The following is a 22,186-nucleotide window of genomic DNA, read 5'->3' as shown; positions in this document are numbered from 1 at the left end:
AACATGTGAGAAATTTCACAAGCTCTCAGGAAGTATTTACAAAATACTGCTCAGCTGCAAGCACATGCACACTTTGCTCTCCCTTTCACAACCCACGTGGAAAGGGGGAGGGAAAACCTCTGTGGAAAGGGGAGATAAAAAACCACAAAAAGTCAACTGCAAACATCAAGTTTGATGCCCACAGAGTTTTGCATCCGGGTGAACTTCACCCTCTTTGCAGGGTTGGATTAGTCAATGTACACACTAAAATATGAAGTGACTTGCTGAAGAGTGATGGAAGGTAGGACAGGAAGAGGAGAGAAACAGAAATAAGGTGTCAGACAAGGAGAGTAAGGCAGGAAACTGTGTTCACATATCTAATACTCCAGTGCTTCTGCTATTGCTAAATAAAAAGTAGATCCCTCACTCTTCACTTCAATCTGTCTCAAACATTCCTATTCCCAGGAGCTACCACTGGTGCATCGAATGTCAGGAAATATACATGGAAGAACAGTTAAGCAAAGGATGACCTGTCAAAGGAACATCTGTCTGTGATGCAACTCTTGGATATACTATTTTTTATGCTCCAACAGTTTCATTGAGACCTTTAATATCCTATAGGCAAGTCTTGCAAGGTGACCCTGTTAAATCTGGGCCATCTGGGGAAGACAGAATCTGCTGCTTATCCTGCTGACAACATTAATTTCAACACTGACTTCTTTCCATAAGAAGTTTTTGTGTCTTTGATACTGTCCACATTCAGGTGAAGGCTTCAGCCTGTGTAAGAGAAAGGCAGTAAATAAAAGACCATTCTTTTGTGAGAGGTCCCTGATGGCCCAGTGGGAAGTGAGGGCTCCTGCCATCATTTCTGCTACTTTTTACAGATGGATAAAACTCGGAACTCAATACAACGTGCTTTTGGTCCAAATTCAAGCTTGACTGCTCCTATGAGATCATATGAGACTTTAAATTTCTCTCTTACATCTGGCCAGACTGAATTGGCACAGGTTTCTCCCCAGCCTCCCAGGACAGCAGATCTTACAGCGAGACAAGTCTGGAGCTGCTGCATTTGTCTCACACTTGAGGCTTCTGTTGCTGCTGAACATCTTTAGGAAGAGTTTGGTTTGTAGTCTTGTTGCACAGGCAACACAGCAGTTTTCTGATGTTTCTGATGTTTTCTGGGTCCTTACTCTCCTACTGCCTCCTGAGATTTGCTACAAACTCCTCAGGTCTCTGTGCTCCTATATTCAGCTACTTCTGCAAAATGTGCAATTAGCAATGATCATCCAATGCTGATGAACAAACCCTTCTGCTCCCTGCTGAGCCACAGTGGGCCTGGGGCTCTTTGCTGCTGCCCTGTGAGCTCCAGTTACCCAAATATTGGCTCTTCACTTCCCTTGGGATAAAGAAATATTATTCAGTAAACATCAGGAGAGTAAACATCAAGAAAGTAAACATCAGTGAACATCAAGAAAGGCACTACTTCATTTCACCCCGCCCCAGCTGGGATTCCAGGGCTCTGCACTCATGAGGAGCCCCAGACAGAGCTGTGGTTTCAGAAATGGTCCATTTTATTGGGAAGCACAGTTTTTCAAATGTAGACATGGGGCTCAGAGTCTGGTCTGTCTCCTCTTTTCTTTCTAACTGCAAGTCTAAATTGGCAATAAGTGTGTCCCAAATGGAAGCTGAGAATGACTCCAACAGACACAGAAGTTCCTGTCTGGACAGAGGAAAATGAGAAGGAATAAGGTTCATGATTTCCCAGCCTGTCAGGATGCTGCACAGCCACCCATTCACCAAAACTTAGTGGTGGACAGAGGAATATTTAATTTGCATTTTGGATAAATTCTTGGACAGTTTTCCACCCTGGAAAGAATCCAGCCCTTATTTCTCCCTCCTCTCCATCTCTCACCATCCTCCCCTGCCTGCCTGTTCCTGCTGCACCAGACACCCTCTCCTCTCAGAGTTACTGACCAGAAAATTGGTGAGGGCAGGTGCCCAGGGAGGTGGATAATCCTGCTCCAAGGCTTCCTGCCTGTGCTTACCTCGGTGTGACCCTGGGCTGGCAGCAGCCAGGGAGGCAGGTGGGGTGGGAAAGCCATCCCTGACATCCAGGTGGGATGGGAAAGCCACCCCTGACACTGCAGGTGTGATGAAAGCCATCCCTGACATCCAGGTGGGATGGGAAAGCCATCCCTGACACTGCAGGCAGGATCCCACCACTGGACACAGGAAGAAGAGATTTATGATAATGGAGGACCTCCACGTGCCCTCCTCCCCTTGATGAGCTTCAAAGTAGGCAGGGGCTGTGACATCACGCTTGGTGCAGATTTTCCCAGCATTTATTAATGGGGTTTTGCAAAACAAACCTTATCTGTCGATCTGGAGTCACAGAACTCCTTATCTGACCTTAGGGAAATCCCTTCAGCTGGAGGGGCAGGCACTGCATCCTCTGCTCCCAGAGGATTAACTCTGGATCGTTTAACTCTGGATTTAATCTGCTAATGAGGCCTGTCCTGAGGTCAGAGGGGAGTCAGAGGGAAGGGTTTTGCTGCTGTTGGACCAAGCAAGGCTGTTTAACAGAGACCTGCACTGGCTTTGTGCCAAAAATCCCAGTCCTGACTGCAGGGCCAAAGCCTGACTTTCACCATAGCACAAGAAGAGTTATGCTCCTGACCACCACAAAATCAGATAAAGCCACTGATTTATATAAACTGGTCTAGACTGAGGCTGCTATCAACCACAACATAAACATGTGATCAATGCCTCCAGAGACTGAAGGATATTACTAATGCAGGACACAAGGTTAGAGCTAACTTTACATCATTCACAAGGCTAGTTAAGTTGTTCAGTCTGATTTTACTGCTAGCACAATTCAAGAACTGCAGCAATGGAATGCTGCCCTTTTACATCATCAATTATTTTGGCACTGTATCATCAGCAAACCCGCTGTGCTAGAATTTCTGCCTCCAGTGAGCTGGAGCAGTACTGGAAAGTTGTCCTACCACAATTGGGTTGTATTTGAGTAAAGAAATGTTCACTCTTGGTCTATTACATCACAAGGTGGGCTGTGATTAGCAGATATAACTTCCATTCTCAAAGTTTCTCCATTTTACGATCCATGAAGCAATTCTCTGATACAATCAGAGGACACTGAAAGATTAAAGTGTTGCAGGGAGACACAAATGCCCTTCCTGCCTGATCTCATTATTGCTGCCTCCACAAATCAAGCACAGCTCCCAGCCCCAGATCAGCAGCGATAGGAAGTAGTTGGTAGGTCAACACATTTCATTCCCCCTTTCAACCTCCTTGCCAGTGCAGGGGAACAAAAGTTGCTCTGTGTGAGCTGGTATCTGTAATTGCACAGACCTTTGTTCAAACACAGAAAGCCTTTCTGCTGCCCAACACTCAAGAGCTCCTGCATACTTTTAGGAAGTACAAAGTGTAGATAATCCACTGAAGTATGCCAGCCTTATCCCCCTATATTCACGACTGCCTGGTACTACTAACTCACAGTCTTGTCCTCGGGAAAAAAAAAAAAATGCATTCCAGTGTGTCCCATAATCCTGGCAGAGTTTTGCATATCGTGAGAAAGCAAGCTAAATCCCACAGCCTCAAAAGCTCCAGGTCTTTTGCCTGTCAATGGCAGAAGAGTTTTCTCCTCCACCCCTTCCCCTCTCCTGGCCCCAGGCAAAGGCAGACAAGTTCTTTCAGGAGTTCTCCATGGGAGAGGCAGCTCAAGGCTGATTACTGGAAGAGGGAAAGGTGTGGCCCTGCAGTGTGAAAAGCCAATCTTTGCTTTAGAAAAGGAAAAAAAAAAAAAAAGAACCTTGTGATGCCTGAAGTAGGTCAAAATACTTAACCCAGCCCCTTAGTGACACTTCTGTAAAGGTAAGCAAACAAAGCAGGCCAGTGGAGAATTTCTCTCGGTTCCCACAGTGAATATCAAAGCTGCAAAGGACAGGTATGAGAAAAGTTGCATGTTAACGTGGAGAATCGAGAGAGCAAGCCTCTGTATCTATTTTACATGCAAGCTTTTCAAGATTACTATTTAGCAGTTGTAAAGCCTGTAAAAATTGAATTTAAATCTAATCCTGCCACCCTGGTAAACACAAACCACAGAGTTTATAATAAACTGGTTTAAGTCCAGGAGTAACATATAGTAATGAGATTAACAGTTAGGGCTAAAGAGACTTCAGAAGGCGACTGAAGGAGTGAATTCCAATCATTTTAGTCTGGAGTCAGAACATTTATTAGTTTATATGTTGACTTAGCACTCAATGGGATTAACATTATTCACCTAAACAACAGTCAATTCCAGATGTACCCCTTTTTCCCTCTTAAAAAAATCACAGAGGAGTATGTCAACACCTGCCTGCTGTTCAACAGGGGCCTTCCCTGGAAAGAAAATGTGTGATTTTCTGTGTGCACACAGGCATTTAAGAGCAGAGCAGCTCCCTGTGAAGAAGGGAACAAATGCCCACTGTTCTCACAGTCAGGACTATGTAAGGACAGGTGGCCCCATGCTGACTTTTTTTTTATTTTTTTCTCCAGGTTTTTTTTTTTTTCCCCTCCAATTGCTTTAGTCTGCAGCACTCCAGACTGCCTTGGGAGCAGCTCTTCGCAGCCCTGCTCTGAGCAGAGGAGGAAGGGCAAGGGTGAGGGTTGTTTGCAAGGAGGGGTCAGGCAGGAGTCAGCCTTTACAATTCCATTAACGCTGGGACAGGGTCAAACCGAGTGCAACGCTCCAACAAAATGCACCAAGTGGCCACAAGCTGTCACCCTGGAAGGTCCCTGCAAGCATCTGTGAGGTAAAGAAAGGACAGGCCTGTAATGGGGAATGGTTTGCCACCCCATGTGTGAGAACAGGCTGCTGCTGCTGCAGGGATCCAAAGCACACAAATGTTAAAAATAGGTTGGAAACTGTTGTAAAATGGTTGATAGATCGTTAAGTGTGTACTGTTAGTTTGGTTGTTATATTGTAAAAAGGGGTTAAAAGGGCAGTTGTAAGAAATAGGGTACTCAAAGTAGCATAGAGGACACAGACTCAAGCTACATCAGGGAAGGTATAGGCTGGATATTAGGAAGAAATTTTTCACTGAAAGAATAATAAAGTACTGGAATGCTCTTCCCAGGGCCATTCTCACTGCTTTGCCATCTGTTGCAAAAGATGACAAAGCAGTGCCATCCTTCCCAGGGAGCGGCAGAATCACAATCTCTGGATGGACTGCACATGGCACTTGGTGCTATAGTCTGGTTGAGGTTTTAGGGCACAGGTTGGACTCGATGATCTTAGAGGTCTCTTCCAACCTCATTATTCTGTGATTCTGTGAGAACACACCTCAGTAAAGTGCACCAGGAGCCAGCCTGGACAGAACTGTAATGGCCAATCAAGCACCTTAAACCTTCATGCAAATGAAAGATCCAAACAGAAACCAATCCAAGGGACAAAAAACAGGATAAAAAGGGACATCTGACCCACTGAAATTGTGCTGTTCCCTGGGGACATCACTGCAGCATCCTCAGCAGGAATACTCCTGCCCGGCCCGGGCCCCCTTGCTTTAGGCCTTTCTTTTATTATAATAAATGCTGAAATCTCTTCAGTACCCCTTGCTTTAGGCCTTTCTTTTATCATCATAAATGCTGAAATCACTTCAGTACCCGGAGCCTGCTCCTGTTTCCATCACAAAGAAATATCCTGCAGAAAGATTCTCTGGCTGCAGAGCAGGAAGCAGTGGAGGATCTGGGGGTGGGGAGAGGGGTTAGGAAAGTTCTGTGTTTGAGGTAAGGCTCTGGAGACACCCACCAATAGAAATATAATGCTCCACCCTGCAAAAATAACCAGTGTGCTGCTGCCGCCTCCGTCTGCTTGGCATGGCATCCCTGTAATCCAGATTCCTATAAAAATGTCAGGAAATTGTGGGGAGGGGAAATATGCAGGTGCAGAAAGCCCTTTTGTCCTGCAAGCACAGCAAGACAAGATGAAGGGATAGAAAGTCAGTAAATAACATTTCAAAAGGGAAAAAGAAATTGCTGTGATGGTCTGACAGGATATTTCAGCATCACTGAAGTTTAGCTGTGTGCACATTTTTCTTCCAAAATGCTGCATTATTATTTTTACTTACTGCATAAAACTATCAGGGTAAAGAACCCGTGACAGGTTAAATATTCATGTTAGACATTTACTACAATGCAAAGCTATGTCTACACTGAACAGTAACTGTTCTTGGAAAGCTAAAAAATCCAAAAGTTAGATTACAAGGTAATGTTAGGAGAAAAGGACATGTGGAGTTAAAAAGTGGCTCCAATACAGTATTATTTCACCTGACTGGGCAAAACTGCCCACAAATTGCCTCTTCATCCTACAATGAACTGAAAATTCTGCTGTTTCTTAACCATCAAAATGGAAAAACCTGACAATATAAATATATGTAAAAGAAGAATTAAAGAGCTACAAAACTGGATGCCAGTCAAAGTGGATTCCTGTGTAGAGTTTGCCTTTTTCTGAGATCAATCCTGGAGCAGAGCAGCCTAACCTTGAAATTCTGGGTGGTTTTAACTTCCAGTCCCCAGCACTGACTCCTAGGCTGGACCCTGCATGGCTTATAAAAGCATTAGTTATGCTGCATTACCAGTTTAAAGAATTGTCAGCTATAATTCAGAACACCTTCAGTTCTGCTCCAAGCTAAATCATGATGAGTAATTCACCAGCACTTTCACTTATTTTGGGGAATATATAAAAAAATTCTCTATAAAAATAAAAAAAATATATAGATTTATCAATTTGATGCTATCCTCAAAACATCACTGAAAAAAAAAAAATAGGGAAGGGTTTAAATTTGTTAAGCTGGGAGAAGGTTTGCAACAAAAATAGCTGGAGAAACCTAAGGGTGAATAATGTTCCCAATGCTGTCATTATAAACTGCCCTCCAGAAAGGGCTAAAATATGCTCCAGATCATCCATGTGCATAATAGGATGCAGCTCTTGACTGAAAAAATAACTTCTCCCGTGAGGTTACTGGAGAAGTATTGGAGTTAAAATAGCCTGCCTTAAATTTGTGTATAAACACCAGCAACTGCTCCAGACAAGCTCCCCTACAAGCCTTTCTCTGCCTCTAGAAAAAAAGAACTGCTACCGTTTTCAAACCACACAAAAGCTGTCAAAAGGTGCCTTTCTTATAAGAATTTTAGTTGAAGAAATAAAGGGCACTGCTCAGAAGAAAGCTTCAATATTGAAATGCTTAACTGGTTGCCTATCTTTTCATGTGCTTTTCAAAATGTTATTTTTTAATGGTGGCTGTTGCTATGCAACAGAGCAGAATCTCTAAAATCTATTCATGAGTTGTACAAATGGCAGTTTTCAGGACATATTTAACTCTCTCAGTCTATTAAGTCAAAGAAGGAGGATGGGAATCAGAGGACTGGAAGCTCCCAGAGCTCAACCCCCACCCAGGGGTACAGCATGGCTTCAAAAGGATCTTTCACTGATTATGCAATTTTTTTTCAATACACTGTTAAGATAAAACAGCTACCTTGCCTTCAAAAATGTGAAAAACAGCACAGCTCTGTTAAATAAAATGATATCTAAATGTAAAAACAAAAGTTATATACATGTTCATTACTTTTAGACAGATCAAAGCAATTCAAATTCAGGCTCTGCCACAATGGTTATTTAAATAACCAATTTGCCAAATGTTATTTAAACAAGAGGTGCTGGTCAGGCAGTCACAAACCCAGCTTTAGCATGCTCCTAACTTACAGCTGCATGGAAGTTCCCATCTTTTGGATGTGACTGCTTTTCAGGCAATGCAAAATGAAGTTTATTCACTTCAATGCGAACATAAAATCAATGAAGTTACCACAGAACAAGACAAGCCTGACTTTCCAATAGAATAAACTATAGAAAGTAACCTGGTCAGTAACTGAGGGTCAGAAATAGAATATTGAGGCACAATAATTCTCAGCGTGTTCAGAGGCAGCCACAAGCCCAGCTCTTTGCCTGAAGGGTTCCCTCCCTGCCAGCAGCCTCAGAGCATTGGGGATCTGGAAACTGCTCCAAGAAAGTGTGTGAAATTTAGCCCTAAAAAAACAGGCCTATTTTTGGTTGACTCACATTCACTTTTTGCTTCCACTGAAATATAAGTGACAAACCCAACCAAAGTAATGGCCTGAAGGACAGCAACCCCCACGTGCAGCAGTGATGGATTGTCAGTGCTGGAACTGCACTTAGAAACCTGGAATCTGAAACAAATAACACTACTTGGCCTAAATCTGAGGCTCAAATGCAAACCAAAAGTGTTTTAACTGTTTTTACTGATTCCAGTGGTTAAAGAAACCATTCTAACTTCATCCCAAATATATCAACTCCCTCTAAGATGCATCTTTTTTTCAGTCTATAACCAGCATTCTGATTATTTAGTGCATTTACAATTTCAACAACAACCTGAAAATGTGTAGTTTGTAATTTATTTTATAAACATAATTTACTTTCAGTGCATAAGAATTTTCTACCTCTTATTGCCCCTTTCAAGTCAGTGAGGAAGAGAAACTAAAATCCCTCTATAAATGTAAGATGTTATACTCAAAACATCCTTATTGTCCCTTTCAAGTCAGTGAAGAAGAGAAACAAAAATATCTTTATAAATGTAAGATGCTCTTGTAAATGTCTGCTTTTGCACAAATGCTGGACTGAGCTGGGGCAGTGTCAGTGGTCAAAGGCAGCAGGAGAGCTCAGTGAGAGATGTAAACAAGATCTTTTTTCAGTGTATGACCAGTATTCTGATTTAGTGCATTTACAATTTCAACAACAACCTGAAAACGCGTAGTTTATAATTTAATTTATAAATATAATTTACTTTCAGTGGTTGAAAATTTTCTATTTCTTATTATCCCTTTGAAGTCAGTGAGGAAGAGAGAAGCTAAAATCCCTTTGTAAATGTAAGATGCTCCTGTAAATGTCTGGTTTTGCAGAAATGGTGCCTGAGCTGGGGCAGTGTCAGCGGTCAAAGGCATCAGCAGAGCTCAGTGGGAGCTGTAAACAAGTGCAGTGATGTCAGGAGGAGCTGGCTGACCCAGGGCTGAACTCTGGCTCTGAAGGACACACAGAGTGCCAGATCCCTTTCCCACACATGTGTGCACACACACACTCCCTCCCCTTCCATCAGAAAAGGTGTCACAGAACAATCTGCCACAGTTGCACATCATCATGCAGGGAAACAAACCCTGGAACTCCTTTTGATGGCTGAGAGTTTGCTTTTGAAGAGACAAACCCTCTTCCACAAGCACATCAAATATAAACACAGTGGTCTCTGAGGGGCCTGGGTTCCAATCCAAGCAGAAAAGCCACAGCATTGCACAACCAGCACATCCCAAACCCAAAATCAAACAGCTCAGCTCAGCCAGGCAGGAGTCCTGCATTTCCCAGGGGCCTTGGAAATATTCTGACATAATTCCTGACAGCTCCCTGTGGCCAGAGCCAGCCCTGAACTGTGAGCACTTGGGAAAGAAGCACTTTGTACCAGCTGGGTGCCTTTAATATCCCACTTGGAGCATGACCTCGTCTCCTTAAGGCTTTGTCCTCACTGGGAAGGTTTTTTTAGGAGTTGGGTACAGGGAATTGGAGGTTGTAGTCAACATCAAACCAAGCTGCTGAAAGGGGATGTCAGGATTTTCCATTGCCTCTCCAGCAAGCTTTGCCCAGGGAAGTGCTGATCAGAGACAAGCTGTCTGTGTTTACTGCCAGCGAGGAGACTGAAGTGACAGATCGAAGACAAACACTAATTTAATGTTCATGCAGAAAATATCTGACTGCCCACTGTTCTTGCTGATCCATTCTGCTCAGTGTTTGTCTTCCCACAATTTAAGTTTGGTATATTTGAGATTTTTCTTGAGGTCCAGTAAAAAGATTACCTAAGAATTTCTGCTTTCAGGTAAAATGGTGCAAGTTTGTCATGTCAGCTCTTCAGACACAGAGAAAATCTTGGGTGTACCTGGTGATTCAAAGGGCAAATAAAACAAACCCCAATTATAAGCACATAAAAGATCATGGGTTTTTAAGTGGTGACTTCTGTCTTCTAGATGTAGGCCTGGACATAAAGGAGACATTTGCTTCTTAGTGAAGATTCTAAGAAACACTGAAATAAGATCTTCAGTGCCTGGAGTTTGACTTTCTGCTACTCACAGGAGTTCAGACAGCAGAATTCTAGTCCAGGGCTTACTGGGAAAGAGGATCTACCAAAATGACAAAGAGTACCCATGGGTACACCTGTACTGCTCAAGAGAGGGGAATATGACTGAGTGAAAACTCAATTAGCACCTATTTTAAATGGCTTTTTCACTGAGGTAAGGGAAGAAATATATTATTAGCCAAGTCACACCAACTGCTATCCCACCTTTATAATCTGTAGCTAAAACTGTGGCATACTACAGGATAATCACTGAAATAGTCTTTCCAGGCATCATTTATATAAATATATATATATATATAAAATATATATATAACCTCAAAATATGTATAATTTTATGTTGGTTAAGTGCACTCAGAGGTACAGCTGTCACTGGCTACACACTGTGAGCCAGGTTTACCTCACAGGCACACACCTAAAGCACAACTGATTCAGCAGAGCTGCTTTTGTGCTTTCCTACATGATTTTATTGCCATAAATGGAGCACTGACACGTTTGCTCAGGCAGTGTAAGACAACAGAAATCCCTATGTTAACCAAAACAAATAAGCTCTGCAGCACTGCAGTCAGTAAATTGTAATTAAGAAGGTGGCAACATAAGGGCAGCTGTCCACAAAATCCCATTGTAATTATGCATAGTTTATGGCTAAACTAATGGGATGAACAATTTAAATTAATTACAAACTCTGCCAAGGTAGCCATCTATTCCCAAGTCTATTAATTAGAATCAATTTAATCCCCACTGGGATAAAGGTCAAACAACATGTATTTGACCCTTTTCTCCTGGCGTCAGTGTTATCAGCCAATGGATCTGGCAGTGCCTGGGTCTGACTTGTTCAGCTCCTCAGGATGTTGACAGGAGGCTTTGAAGAACAGAGTCTGGGCCCAGCTAAAAGAATCTTTAATAATTTCTGCTTTATATTCCTGATAAGAATGGGTTTTAAAAGGCCAGAGCAGATTCTCAGCTCTGAGGCTGTTGTTCTCTGTCTTGAGGAGTTTTTCTTTTCAGTCTCCCTTTCCTGCAGAAAAGCTTGAAGCAGCAATTGTGTTAGATTTGTGTCTTCAATTTGGGACAAGAATCAAAGTGACAGTGAACACTTATTGGTTATTTGATTTTAAAACAAATACTCATACTCAATACTTAAACACTCAGTAATCATTAGCTGACATTTCAAACTGCTCAGAGGGAAAGATACCAAATTTCTAGACCCTTGTCCAATTTTATGGGCGGGCAATCAAGAGAACTGTTAGTTTTTTTCTTCTCCCCATCACTCTTGCAGATGAATTAACTGGCTTCTTCTGTGAACTTCATCATTATCATCTATTTGTCCTAATTATTCAGGTTTTTGGGGATTTTTTTGGGTTTTTTTATTTGCTTTTATGCTTTCATTCCTCTCAGGTTACTGTCAGGCCAAGTTCCCCCCTTGCTCTGGCAGTTTGATGTAAAACCAGAGAGTTCTTGATGTGCCACCTTTGAATGTTGCTGATCTCTTTGAGAAAAGGAATTCAGAGTGTATTTAGAGTTTTCTAAGTTCCTCCTTCGTAATTTTACTATCCACTGCACAGTATCACTCTAATAAAGCAGGTTGCCACAGCAATCTTAAGAATAATAAAATCTTTGATTCCTTTAAAAGGTTTTAGTCAAATGCTTAGGACTGTATACATGGATTATGGTCACTATTAAAGCAAATTGCTGTGCCTGGCTAATTAAATCAGACATTAGCTCAACAGCATGTTTGATTCTTTTATAATGCAGTAAAAACTACCTACAGGTTCTACGAGTCTGAGACTTTTTCCTGCCTGTGCCAGAGCCATGACATAAATGCAACATAAATACTCAGCAACACTTTTACAAGTCACTGTAGGTGATGAAACTACACAAATAAAATAGGGATGAATCACTTGAGGCCAGTGGCCTGAAACATCATGGCCCAAAACCTTCCTGTGAGCCCTGAAGTTCAGAAAATCTGCCTTTTTCCTTGCTGTGGCACAAATGAGACTGAGAATGATGGAACAAGACTATGGCTGAGGCTCTGGATGTCCTCTGGTCCAACCCCCTGCTCAAGATCAACCTCATCTGCTCTGACCAGGTCAGCTCAATTTGAATTTCACTGCCTCCTCCTCCAGCTGAGTGTCTGTTTTCACTTTCAAGGTATTCACTTTCACTTTACCCATACTCCCTTCACCTTTAGTCAGCATTAGGTCTACTGCAGCCTTTACTTCCTAGCATTAATTTTTAAACAATCTGTTTTCTACCACACTCCCTGCACCTCTGTAAACATTCTTCAAAACTCTTTACTGCTACTTTTCAAACCCCACCTTAAAACTTCCATTGCTGTGATGCCTCTTCCAAAACTTTAAACTGGCTCAACAAGCGGTGCTGCAGTCTCTGGCTTTCATCAGCAGAGAGCTCTGTGTTGGTACTCATTGTCACCTTTTGATTTTTATCTCCACTGTCACATTTATTTAGTTTATCCCTGCCAACCCTGAGGTCAGCATCATCTTTTGCTGTTGTTCTTACAGAGCACATTTACCATCTTTATGCTAAACAGTCTTTGGTGTGAAGTCAGTTTTTGAGGCACTGCAATGGCATTAATATAAAACCTCATCTTTAAAAGTTTAAGATTTTTTTACAGCATTGGCACAGTCCTTGTATTTAGTGGGAAGCCTCATTTAACTGCCTTGGTGCCAGACCTTCAGCATGTTAAAAAGTGCTGGATCTTGGTGTGCCAACTCAGCATGGTCTCAATTGGGACAGCATTTTCTCATTACATCACTGCATCTTGATGAGAGATGACAAGACTGCAACTCTGCAAGCACCACTTCTTGTTAACATCATTTCTTCTCCTTACAACACACCCAGCAACAAACGACAGGTATGTTCCAAATTATAACTTAAAACAGCTCCAGCCCAAGCTGCTTCACGGACACCAAAGATCTGAGAGCTGATAAATCCTGGTGGTGCCTGCCAGGCAGAGACACTTATTCAGCATGTTATTCCAAGTGCTGGCCTTGGCAGCAGCCCCCAGCACAGGCTCCATGCCATGGCAGCCTGGCACTGCAAAAAGGGCTCTTCTGCCCATCCCTAAATCCAATCAACAAAGCTGGGAGCTGCCAACAGGAAGCCATTAAATAAAGCTGCCATCAGGATGTAATCTTTGGAGAAATAAAGCCTTTCTGGAGACCATAAAGCCACCCTATCAGATTTATGTTCTCATACTTTACCAAAAGTTTCAAATTAATGTATTATTTCACATGACATGGAAAAACATTCACTCCCCAGCTCTTCTCATGTACTTCTGGTTGCTGATAAGTTGTGACATGCTCTCCTAGTTCACTGTAAGATTAAGTGCTTAAACTTAAGGAAGATTAAAGTAACCATCATTTAACATATCCCTGAAGCTGCTGCATTCCTATGGTGGTTTCTTTCCAACCACACACACAACAGGAGAGATTAATCACTTACAACCTCATATTTGCACTACAGGTAAATATTCTCATTACACTAAAATATCTACAGCATAGAAATTTTCCTTTTAGATTACATTAATGCATTTTCCTTTTAGATTACACTATCCTTTTCACACAATGTCAGATTGCCTTTTCCAAATGGTCATTTACTTTTTTGCATTTTTGAAATGACAGCACAGAAATCCATTAGACCATTCAGAATAGGGACAGATGCTCACCTGGCAACAGTTTCTTAGCACTGAAATCCAAATATATATATATATATATATATATGTATATTTTACATTGTCTTTTAAAACCAGGCTACCTTAAATGTAGTGCAGCACACTGACATATTTCACTGGGTAATGTACATCAGAACTGTGTCCATTTCTTTTATAAACCTAATTTTAAAGGCTTTCTAATTTCATTATGTTAAGTCATGATGCCTGTTAAAAACAAGTACATGTGAATAATCAGTTTCTGAGGAAAATCAGGTTCTCTCAGCTCTGAAAGTGTGTCATTTTAAAGCAGCTCTTTTCTTCTATCAGGACTAATATTCTCTGGGGTGGCCAGATCAGGTCTAGTCATGTTCTGAGCTGAGAAGGAATGAATGTGTCAGAAATCAGTTATTACTTGCAGAACAAAAGTGTCTCCTTGACAACTGGCCCAGCACATGGGATTTTAAAGCTGACAGAAGCAGAAGGGCTTCCTAGGGTTCCTGCAGGGATCTCCTCTGTTCCAAACCTGGAACCCTTGCTTTTGGAAAGTACAGGGCTCCTGCAGGGATCTCTCATCCCTTCCCCACTCCCCAGGACACATTCAGGAATTATAAACCTTTGTACATGACAAAAGGAAGGGTCCCAGGTCTGGATGAAGTCTGGGGCACATTCCCATCCCAGTGCACCAGGAATCTGATGCCAGGTAAGAGATACTCTCCAATGAAATTTTGCAAGACTCTTCTACAGGCTCTGAAAGTGCAACCAGAGATGAATGTTTGAGAGTGACAGATATTTTAAGACATTTTGGAATAAGAGCTCTTACTGAATCCATGGGAGACACTCATATCTTTTGTCCTGAGCCTCAAAAAATGTCACAGCTCTGCAACAGCAGCAGTGCCTTTTGCCCTCATATCAGGAGATCAGTATTAATTTAATACCCAGCTCTAGTCACACAGCATTGGTATGTGCAATAAAGAAGCTTTTAGAAGGTGTATATATATTAATTCATACAAATCAGGACAATAATATATGAGCCATTCACTTAAGAGTTGGACTCGTTAATCCTTGTGGGGACTCTTCCAACTCAGAATATTCTGTGAAATCTGTGAACTAATAAGTCAATGTGATTCATAAAGACCAAAATGAAATATTCATAGAGCTACAGATGCAATTTGTGTGGGAGGAGCATGCCATTGATAAACTCATCTCAAAACTTGCCAAATTTTCCATTACTGGGAAGACAAGGCTAAATTCTAAGACCTGATACCATTTTTTTTTACATAACCTCTCACCAATACTCTCAGCCTAAACACAAAATAGCCTCAAATCTTACTCAGCTAAACCCCTCCAATTATACAAAGCTTTCAAGCACTTGTAATTCCTCTGAGGTTTTCAGTTCTCTTGGAGAAGGTGAAACACTGAGGCAAACTCCAGGTTCCAGCAGCAGTGTGGGCTTGCACAGCTCCCATCCATCCCTTTCTTGGTGCTACTTCCTCCCTCAACTTCTCCCCATCCCAGCTGACACTGAACTGAGAGAGGACAGCACAACCAAAACCAAGAAATCTTCCAAAATGCAGACACTGAGGTCTGACTTTGAAGAATGCTGTGAAAATACCAATGGAGAGAACAGTTGAGATTTCAGGGCTGTCGGGTTTTTTTGGAAACATCCAAGAAACTCTTCCAAGGTCACTGTCAGATAAACAAGAATAATAAATTACATACAGCTTTAGCTGGGGAATCTGTTTCAGTCCTATTATTATCATCTTTTTCAGTTACTTTTATTAGGTTTTGTTGACATTTAACAATGCAGAATGCCTAAGAACCAAGCATCCCCTTCCCATTCAATCACACCTCAAATTAGATAATCTGTGAACAAAGTAAATTAAAACGACAAGGAAAATTTTTGGAGATCAAAGTTTTCTAAAAGAAAACCTAACAAAGATAAAGACGTAGGGATCAAAACTTCTTCACTAGAGACTATCAAAACCAGGACTGACAAATTCCTGGCAAAGGCACTATAATGAAAGTTCTGTAGGAAAAGCAAATGGCTTTGAGGAAACCAGGCACAGTTTCCCACTCTGCTGAGCAGTGAATGAACCCATTCAGCCCCTACACCCCCTGACTGCTCACATCTGCACAGGGCTGCTCTCCAACACAAGAAATACTGTTCAAAGGGGCCAGTCTTTCCAATATTAACTGGATTATACAGTACAGTCTTTGCAAAACACCATTAGGCTTTGGAAGTGGATTTTTATTTCATAGGCATTAAATCATAAACTCATAAAAGTCTCTCCTTCTCCCATTTCATTAACACAGACATTCTCTGCCATTTTGGCTCACCAGAGTATCAACAGCTACGAGCCTTGACAGAGCTACCAGTGTGTGAGACTGAGGCAGAGGTGATACTGCATTGACCAAATACTTTTAAGGTACAGTCAAATTCTCAAGAGTTAAAGCAAGCAACAGTGAGGATTTTGAATTTTGCAAGCAGGCAAAGAGGGACTGAAAGCAGAAAGTTGATTTCTCCAGCAATTCAGCCACAGCAAAGTAGCTTCTCAGGCAGCACTTATGAATCTGGACACATCTCTGGGAAGTTGGATTACAACACTTGAACGTTTCCGGAGAAAAGTCAGTGCTGTTCATCCCTCATCATAACACTAACATGTCCTGGATCATCTGTAAGCACTTCATCCCTGCACACAGCTCATTTACATGCTCTTGGCTTTTTCCAGAAGTGCTCCAGGAAGCATTTCAATACACAGCACCTCCCAGGACCAAGTAGTTCTTGAAAACTACTTGAAATTACAAACGGAGTAGGGATCCTTTGACCTCTCAGGGTACACTTGAACAGGAATTATCTGATGATTAAATTCTCCCATTGCCTAAAAACGGCTGGCAGTCTTAATTGAAAAAAAACCAGAACATACACTTCTGAAACTGCAAATAGAACTGGCACTGATTTGTGCCTTTATTGGCGATTTCTTTGGAGAGGCCAACGAACAACTTTGAGAAAGAAACATCACTTGAGAAGGAAATGTCTCCTAGACATTTATCCAAGTCACATTTGAGGCACAATGGCAGAGCAATGGGGGTAAAGAATGGGAATCAGGATGGATTTACAAGATCATGCCCAAGAGACTTCCATTCCATTAGACTGAGAATTTTACTCTCCATGCTCATCAATCAAGACATTGTATTTCCATTTGCATAAACCCTTCCAGGATTTATTTCTTGTCTCTTCACAGCTTTAAATGCAAGATCAAATTTTACAGTAGAGGAGTTGCAGATGTGACAATTCATAATCTTGTGAAACACAACATTTGCCACCTTGCTCGAAAACGGCTCCGCTACATCTCACTTGTGAGCCTCTGAAACTGCGTGTAAGTTGAAATCCCATCCAGTCTAATTAGCAGAGAAGTTTCATAGCCTCACAGTCCCAACTAACTTATCTTTCTGAAGATTCTAATCTCAAAAATATGGTTATATATCGCCGCCTACCTCCAAAAGCCCGCCACTATGTCTGTGTGCGCAGGCGCCGGCAGCGCTTGGTCAGGACACACTGCTCACCCTCCACCAGAACCTGAGCCCTGGCACTGCTGCCAAGCTCCTCCATGGCACGCTGGGCTGGGCCCCAGAACTCCATGCCTCTGCTGGAAGTCTTTTTCTGAACTTGGAATGTGGTGACTGCGCCATCTGATAATCAGAATCTGCTCTAAGTTAGTAATTATGATCAATAATTCAAGTTTTGCATATTAGTGTAAGCCAGTTTTTGTAAAAAGAGAAAAACAGTTTTCACGAGCCTTATCAAAAGATGACTTGCTAGACACTCCAAGGCTTTTTCATTTCTTTTTGGTTGTCAAATGCAAAGTGTAAAATTGAAGAGGAGTGCCAAGCAGAAGGTTGCGCATGGTACATGGCGACTGCACAAAATCCACAAATTTAGGGTTGAGCACAGAAGCAGGGAAAAAATGAAATCTCATAGCAAAGGGAATGGAAAGTACCACATGTAGGTAAAATTAGCATTAAAACTACTAAGGAGATGAAGCCAACTTTGGTTGGCTGGCAGGCAGTGCCACTACCAGGGGGATCAGAACTTGCTGAGGGCCATATGACTGACTGCACACCATGATCTAACTGAAAAGAAAATCTAACTCAAACTGAGTCAAAGACTTAAACACCTTGATGACGCACATGGAAACATCCCAAAAGGCAAAACACCCCCAAGTTCTAACCAGTAACTAGCAACACAGAACATTTCAGAACATATGAGTACAGAAGTTCCCAATAATTATTCTCATATATTCTGTATTCTTTCCTTGTACAATATGTAGAGATTCTGTAGATAGGATGTACAGCTAGAATACAGTCTGTGTCTGTTTACAGTAATTCCATCCTCAGCTCTCTCTCCAACAGCCCTGGCTCCTTTTGGCCCCTGTCCCTTGGCTCCTCAGGGCCATTGTTCAGCTCCCAGCTCAGCTGCAGCAAAACAGCTCTTAAATGCTCTGTAGAAATGGTAGCACTTTAATGCCAGCGCTCAGCATAGCAACCAGTCGCTCTAAATAAATAAATAATGAAGCCTGGTATTCCAACAGATAATATAAATACACCTTCAGCAAATTTCTTGGGTCCAAAGGTCAATCAACTTGTTTGCTCTGACTCCCAGAATGTGTAAATCTCAACATGATGTTTAAACACAAACACAGACAAACATCAAAGTTCAATGCTGACATATTTTACACCTCAGAGTTACATGCCAGAATAGCTCTGTACCACACAGAGAAAACTGTAATGCATGTGTAAGGAAGTGATAAAACCCTATCCTGAACTAAATCCAAATGTTTTTCTTTAAATAGCCTCTCATTCTGTATTTTTCCTCTTCTTTCTTCTCTATTTCTTCTCATTCATTCTCTCACACAGAGAAGTATTTATGCAGCTAATTTCACCAGTCCTCCCCTTAATTACCAATAAAAGGGGGGATGAAACTTTCCATCCTGAGACTCATTTCAGGGTTTGTGTGTTTCTGCATCCCTGACTGATTCACACATAGGAACATACCTGTATTTACAGAACCACAACATTTCAAGGCAAACCACCAGTTCCTGGGCGAGAGCATGGACCCACCAGCTACACTGGCACTTCTGGGCTGCTGTGCAGAGCAGCCACTCTCAGCCTCTCTCCTCAAGGAAATGTGCAAATAATCCCACAGCTTCCACTCAAGCTGTGCTCTTCTTGCCGGCTTCTCATTCATTTTCCCCTTGAACAGCTCTGGGCTGTCCAAAAATGAAACACAAGGGACTTCAGGAAGCACAAGGAATTAATTTCACGAATGGAAACCCAGCAGGGTGAAAGGGAACCCAGTGTCCCAGAGCCACCTGCCCCTCTCCTCTGGGGTGATATGACCTGATAGAGGAGCGCTCACTGTACATGATCCATCCCCATGTCTCTCTCATTTGGGGTGATATCCTGATAGAGCAGGGCTCACTATGCATGATCCCTATGCCCCTCTCCTCTGGGGTGATATCCTGATAGAGTAGGGCTCACTGTGCATGATCCCTCTCATTTGGGGTGATATGACCCTGATAGAGGAGGGCTCACTGTACATGACCCCCATGCCCCTCTCCTGTGGGGTGACATCCTGACAGAGGAGGGCTCACTACATGATCCCCATGCCCAGCAGTGCCAGGAAGCAGCAATGGAAGTGAGCACCGGCTCCATGCCCAGAATCGCTCAGCTCTCCTTCCCCTGCCACAGCAAACCTGGGCTGAGGCAAAACCCTCTCCTTTGTCAACCGCGTTTTCCTGGATGGGATGGGAAAGGCAGGACGCGGTGAGGGAGGAGTGGGCAACTTCTGAAATGAAACCGATGTAATAACTCAGAGAGCTGCTCTCACCTTTCCAGGCGATCCCACCCGGAGGTGGGGCAGCAGGGCTCGCTGGCAGAGCAGCAGGTGGGCGCTCCCCATCCCATCCCATCCCATCCCCGCTCACCTTCCTGGCTCCTCTCCGGGCGAACTCCCGGGCCAGGTGCCGGCCGATGCCGCGGCCCCCGCCGGTCACCAGCACGTTCTCCCGGGACAGGTCTCGCAGCTTGGGCGGCAGCAGCAGGCACACGGTGGCTTTCACCACCAGATACACCATCTGCACCGGGAACAGCAGCAGGGCGCCCAGCCACTTCCACATCATCCTCTTCTGCCAGGCAAAGTTCTCTTCCAAGCCTCCACAGAACCAAGGTGACAGAGAAAGAAAAGCGATAGCCTTCATGCACCCCCAGATGGGTGACAGTTCTTCAGCCCCCCTTCCAAAACTTGGGGGCAAGAGGTTCTTGGACTGGAAAAATCCTTCCCTCCCCCGAAAAAATAAATGGGGGTAGGAGTAAAGTAGTGCAGAAGACCAAGTCACTCCTGTTTCTTGATCGGTGTCCTCTGGAATTGTCACACGCAGGTAAAACAGCTTCCTTGCTTTTTAACTGGAAAGCTTGTTTTTTAAATTAAAACAGAGGGGGAAAAAAAGTAGAATTAAAAGTAACCATACATCCCTCCGCTGCAAAAACCCACATGAAAATCCAGTATCCAAACGAAAGGTTTTTATATGTAGAAAAATAAAATAAAGCAGCCTATGTCTCCAAATTTCAGCCTGCAGTGCCTTCCAGGCAGCTCATTTCTATTCTTAGACTCAGGAAATTGCTTAAATAAGATAGAATTGCCAGGACCTTCTTTTTAAGAAAGCCTCAATTCAGGGTGAGGTTGTTGTTGTTGTTTTAGTATCTATAAATATCTATAGACGTTCTGTCCTGAGCCGGTTGCAAAGGCTGAGCCGGTCACTGCCTCTCTCTGCCCCCTCTCCCGGTTTTTTCACTTGGAGCGTGGATCACAGAGCAGGAATTACGCCGTGCACTACTTCAGCTCTGGCTCTTACTCATTTCTGCCTATTGCCGTCTCTGCCGCTCAGGGCCGCGGCGCTGGGGAGGTTTTATACCCCATTAATCCTGATTGACAGTTAAAGTGTCGGGCCGATTTCACTACTGTTCCTGGGAGTGGCTGCTGCTCTGCCCTCCCCCGCCGGCCGCCGCCGCGCCACCGGCTCGCTGCGCCTGGGCCGCCGCTGCCAGCGCGGCCGCCGAGGCCACCTGCGGGCACTATGGGCTATCTGCGGGGCAGCAGGGCCACCTGCGGGCACTATGGGCTATCTGCGGGCACCCTGGGCCGTCTGTGGGCCGCCAGGGCCACCTGCGGGCACCATGGGCCATCTGTGGGCTAGCAGGGCCACCTGCGGGCACTATGGGCCAGCTGCGGGCACCCTGAGCTTTCTGTGCGCCAGCAGGGCCAGCTGCAGGCACCCTGGGCTTGCTGTGGGCACCCTGGGCCAGCAGGGCCACCTGCGGGCAGCCCGGGCTTGCTGCGGGCCAGCAGGGCCACCTGCGGGCACCATGGGCTCTCTGGGGGCCGGCAGGGTCAGCTGTGGGCACTCTGGGCTTGCTGCAGGCACCCTGAGCTTTCTGTGGGGCAGCAGGGCCACCTGCAGGCACTACAGGCCAGCTGTGGGCACTGCGGGATTCCTGTGGGCACCCAGGGCCACCTGCAGGCACCATGGGCTTTCTGCAGGCGGGCAGGGTCAGCTGCGGGCACTCTGGGCTTGCTGCGGGCACCCTGAGCTTTCTGTGGGCCACCAGAGCCACCTGCGGGCACTATGGGCCATCTGTTGGCACCCCAGGCCACCTGCAGGTACCCCGGGCCAGCTAAGGGTCAGCAGGGTCAGCTGCGGGCACCCTGAGCTTTCAGTGCACCCCAGGCTTGCTGTGGGTACCCTGGGCTTGTTGTGGGCCAGCAGGGCCACCTACGGGTACTCTGGGATTGCTGAGGGCACCCTGGGCCAGCTGTGGGCACCCTGGGCTTGCTGTGGGGTAGCAGGCTCAGCTGCGGGCACTCTGGGATTGCTGCAGCCAGCAGGGTCAGCTGTGGGCACCCTGGGCCAGCTGGAGGCACCCTGGGTTGCCTGTGGGACCCTGGGCATGCTGTGAGCACCGTGGGTTTGCTGAGTGCACGCTGGGCATCCTGTAGGTGCCAAAGTCAAATAGCTTTAAATACTACACCCTGGGCCAGCTGTGGGCATGGGGGGCAAACTGAGGGCACACTGGGCTTGCTGTGGGCATGTTGGGCTCATGCCATGCTGGGCTTGCTCCATGTTGCCCTGGGCTCTGTGCAGGAACCAAAGGGCTCTGTCACCAGGTCAGGCAGCCCCTGCCGCCTCTGTCACAAAGGTGCCCAGGTGTGACCTGAGCCCAGGGAAAAGCAGGTCCAGGAAGAAGCAGGGCTGAGGCTGAGTTCAAGGGAGCCGTCTCTGCCAGGGGGCTGCTT

General features: G+C 44.3%; 1 protein-coding gene across 2 annotated transcripts in view; it reads right to left on the bottom strand.

Annotated features, from left to right (window-relative positions):
* The window catches only part of DHRS3 (dehydrogenase/reductase 3), a 29,605-nt gene extending 8,820 nt beyond the window's left edge, over nucleotides 1–20,785 (bottom strand). The window contains exons 1-2 of one of the 2 annotated variants that reach the window (XM_064730482.1): nucleotides 20,542–20,785; nucleotides 19,821–20,306 (exon numbers count right to left, since the gene is read on the bottom strand). In XM_064730482.1, the coding sequence (XP_064586552.1) occupies nucleotides 19,821–20,093 (273 nt within the window). In that variant the 5' untranslated portion in view covers nucleotides 20,094–20,306; nucleotides 20,542–20,785. Of the gene's footprint in view, nucleotides 1–19,820 lie in introns of both variants that reach the window. The other variant, XM_064730481.1, reaches the window with a different exon arrangement.
* Nucleotides 20,786–22,186: the final 1,401 nt, after the last annotated feature.

This window comes from Zonotrichia leucophrys, chromosome 21 (genome assembly GCF_028769735.1).
Source record: "Zonotrichia leucophrys gambelii isolate GWCS_2022_RI chromosome 21, RI_Zleu_2.0, whole genome shotgun sequence".
NCBI lineage: Eukaryota > Metazoa > Chordata > Aves > Passeriformes > Passerellidae > Zonotrichia > Zonotrichia leucophrys.
The sequence above is the reverse complement of the archived record's forward strand: the minus strand, read 5'-3'. Positions and strand labels throughout refer to the sequence as shown.